Source organism: Sceloporus undulatus, unplaced genomic scaffold (assembly GCF_019175285.1).
Source record: "Sceloporus undulatus isolate JIND9_A2432 ecotype Alabama unplaced genomic scaffold, SceUnd_v1.1 scaffold_3867, whole genome shotgun sequence".
Classification (NCBI taxonomy): domain Eukaryota; kingdom Metazoa; phylum Chordata; class Lepidosauria; order Squamata; family Phrynosomatidae; genus Sceloporus; species Sceloporus undulatus.
The window spans coordinates 79-3,883 of record NW_024806787.1 but is presented as its reverse complement, the minus strand read 5'-3'; the positions used below and the strand labels follow the sequence as shown (position 1 = coordinate 3,883).

At 52.0% G+C, this 3,805-nt stretch overlaps 1 protein-coding gene across 1 annotated transcript; it reads left to right on the top strand.

The window, feature by feature from the left end:
• The first annotated feature begins 6 nt into the window (after positions 1-6).
• Positions 7-3,675, top strand: LOC121918078 (fibrous sheath CABYR-binding protein-like). Its single transcript, XM_042444184.1, has 6 exons — positions 7-1,436; positions 1,576-1,685; positions 2,251-2,629; positions 3,053-3,120; positions 3,384-3,444; positions 3,571-3,675. Exons 1-6 carry the CDS (start codon positions 1,410-1,412, stop codon positions 3,634-3,636), a joined length of 711 nt encoding a protein of 236 aa, XP_042300118.1. The 5' UTR covers positions 7-1,409; the 3' UTR covers positions 3,637-3,675.
• The last annotated feature ends 130 nt before the right edge of the window (positions 3,676-3,805 follow it).

Genomic DNA, 3,805 nt, shown 5'->3' with positions numbered 1-3,805 from the left:
TGCTCCCCAAAAGGGTTAAGGTTTCATCATTGCTCCCCAAAAGGGTTTCATTGCTCCCCAAAAGGGGTAGTTACATTGCTCCCCAAAAGGATTAGGGTTACATTGCCCCCCAAAAGGGTTACATTGCTCCTCAGGAGGCTCCCCAAAAGGGTTAGGGTTACATGGCTCCCCAAAAGGCTCCCCACAAGGGGTGGGTTTACATTGCTTCCCAAAAGGCCGCTTTTCTACTGATGCGAACATTAACGGCACATGGGACACAATAGTGGAAGGATGCACTTTCTCCCTCACGGTGGGCCAAAAACGAGACCCAGAAAGCCAAGGAGTAGCTTCCGGTTGGAAACTGCAAGGTTTTCCTTCGGGAAAGTCTTAGGATTTCCTGCGGGTTTTAGGAAGAGGGGTTGAGGGAGTGTTCTTAATGCGTTGTTCAATGCCATCGGATGCTGGGTCACGTCATTTTTGGTTCTCGCTTGGCGATCATAACCCTGAGGCCTTCTTTTCGTTGTGTCTTGCAGGGCATTTTCATCAAGGACTCCAACTCCCTGGCTTACTACAACATGACCAGCGGGTCCATCATCCACTTGGCCCTCAAGGAAAGAGGAGGGAGGAAGAAGTAGGTGTAGGGGGTCCTTTGGCGACGAAGAGGCTGAGCTTTGGACCTCTTTCACGTCCAGAGAGAGAGCCGCCACCTTGCGCACGCAGCTGCTATTAAGTTTGAAGCTTCGTTATGCGCATGTTGCGCTGTAATGTTCGTTACGCCAATGGCGTTCCTCCCTTCTGTATTCATTGCTTGTTTTTTCCCCTAGCCGTGTTTGGCTTGGCTTGGACCCAGTTCAAAACATACAGAAAGCAGTTAAGAGAATGAGTTAAACATTTCAGCCTTGCTACCTGTAGTATTTTGCAAGTAAATTTATGTTGTGTGTAATAAAAATTATTACATTCGTTTACGTCCCACTTTGTGTTTTGTCACCGCTCAGATCCTATATCCTCGCATTGCAATGGTCATATATGGGGCACTGAAGGTTATATATTATACTAATGGTCATGTATGGGTCACTGAAGGTTATAGATTATATTAATAGTCATATGGGACACTGAAGGTTATAGATTATATTAATGTATTAATGGGACACGGTGATACATAGGATCCTATGTATTGGAAGGGTCTCTCTCCTAAGGGTCCTATAGTCCGAACCCAGAGAAGCGCATGGCAACCATGATGTGGAGAGAAGCCCCAAGCCTTGTTTCCATTTGAAAAGGTTCCATGCCTGCCTTGGGTTCCATGTTCCGCTCTAGAATGCAGCTGAGGCCAGTGCGGCCGTTGGACGCCAGTCAGTGCCCTTCTGGACAGCGGCTTGACCAGTTCGTGGAGGGCATCTTGACCTGTGGCCATTCGGGTTCTCGGTGCTGCCATGGCACGCGGAGAGAATTTTCTCAACGTGAGTGGTCCCACTTGCCAAAGATGGCCTTGGGAAGAGATCAAGCGGGCGGCTGGAGGGAGGGAGGCCAGAGGTGACCACTGGGGTCCTGGCTTTGGCCGGCCACCCCTTCCTTGGCTCTCATTCATCTCCACCGCAGGCCGTCAGGAAGTCCATCGGGAAGACCATCAGGAAGACTGTCAAGTTCTTCTCGTGTAATATACGACCAAAAGATGAGGAGGACGAGGACGTCCCCAGGCGTCTTCGAAGGTAAGTTCCCCCTTCCTTCCTTCCTTCCTTCCTTCCTTCCTTCCTTCCTTCCTTCCATTCCTCCCTCTTTCTTTCCTCATTTCCCTCCCTACTTCCTTCCTTCCTCCCTTCTCTTCCTTCTTTCCTTCCTTCCTCCCTCCCTCCTCCTCTTCCCTCCCTCCCTTCCTTTATCCCTTCTCCTCTTCCTTCCTTGCTTCCCTCCCGTCTTTCCTGCCTCCCTTCTCTTCCTCCCTCCCTCCCTCCCTCCCTCCCTCCCTTCTCCTCTTCCTTCATCCCTTCTCCTCTTCCTTCCTTCATCCCTTCTCCTCTTCCTTCCTTCCTTCCTTCCCTCCCGTCTTTCCTGCCTCCCTTCTCCCCTTCCTTCCTTCCTTCCTTCCTTCCTTCATACATTTATATATTAAAAATCTGAATGAAAGAAGCGGTCACCCATAAAAGGAATAAACTCTTCCAAAACATGGCCACAGAGCCCCCAAAACCCACCAGAGTGCCACGTTGCTGGACAGGAGAGACGGTCAGCGGCGCTGGAGCGGTCATGTTTCATGGCCTTTTCCCGTCCCCATTGCAGACACAAGAAGACGCAATCAACCCACTTCGAGGAGGAAGTGGTGGAAGACATCGCCGCGTTGTCCGCAGACATCCATCCCTCTCCGTCGGAGAAGCTGACCGCGGACATCGATCCCTCCCTGTTGGAGGAGTTGACCGCAGATGTCTATCCCCCTCTGTGGGAGGAGTTGACCGCGGACATCGATCCCTCTCTGTTGGAGGAGCTGACCGTGGATGTCTTTCCCCCTCTGTTGGATAAGTTGACCATGGATGTCCATCAGTTTCCATCGCGGGAGCTGACCGCAGATGTCCAGCAGTCTCCGTCGCAGGGTTTGACCACGGGCATCCATACCTCTTCGTCGCAGATAGTGGTCGTTGCACAGGTCCACCGTGCTTTTTCGGTAAGTAGAGCCTTTCATACCCTCAGTGACCTGAGAAGTGACCACGACCTTTGGCCAGGCCCTGACGCTTCCTCCCGAGGGTGGCCAGGTGTCCTCCTTTCCCAGGGCATGTCCTACATTTTGACTTGAATTCCAAAATGTCCTCCATTACAAACAAAAAGGGGTGTTGGTGACGGTGGTTTGGCTTCCATTTTGTAACATCCTACGTTTTTTTCCGCGAACGTACCGCGTTTGCTGATCCGGCGCGGCTTGACTGTCATTCCCAGAATACTGGGAGTCGCAGTCCAGTGATATCTGGTCTGCGCACGTTCTGGTGTCGTAACGTCGCCTAGTTTCCACTCTGCATTTGCTTGTGCCTTTGGGTGCCATTTGCACATTGGCGCAGAAGGGTCCATACTCATTCCCCCTTTTTTCCTTTGAAAGGATTCCCCCGAAACAGAGGAGGCCAAAGACAAGGCGGAGGAGAAGGAAGACAACGAAGGGGATCAGAGGTAATAAATAAACAAACGCTACCTTTCTTTCCGTCTCCATCGGGGGACGCTGTGCTTGAGAGTTCCTGCATGGCAGAATGGGTTTGGACTGGAGGTCTCTTCCAACTCTGTGGTTCTGTGATTGCAAGGGGGCATGTGGGCCATGGGTGAGTCATGGGTAGGCCATGGGTGAGCTATAGGTGGCCAAGGAGGAGCCATAGGTGGGCCATGGAGGAGCCATAGGTGGGCTTCTGTTCAGACTTTTGTACTGCCTCTCCCCCCAGCGTTGTCCAGAAAGAACAGTTGGCAAAGGACCTCGCCGAGGAGAAGCCTGCCATCCTATGGGTAAGTTAATAGGGGCGGCGGACATTTGGGAGTCTCTCTTGTCCCCTTTCTTAGGGAAAGAGATTTGGGATCCGGGCCCCATGTACCCTTTTTCATGTTCCCCCCTCCTTCGGCCTTCTCTCACAGGACCTCGACGACGATATCTGGCGGGTGGAGGACGAATGTCGCCCGCACTTGGTTTCGCGTAGGTAAGTTCTTCTCACCTGGCAGGAGGGATGGCTGTTGTAACCCTGGAGTAGTGGCTGGGCGCTTATGGAAGCCCATGGCCTTCCATAGGGATGCCCTTGTGGTACCCTCAGTCTGGAGCAGCCTTCTGGACCCAGAAGGATGCTCTCAAAGGGTCTCAATAATAATAATAATA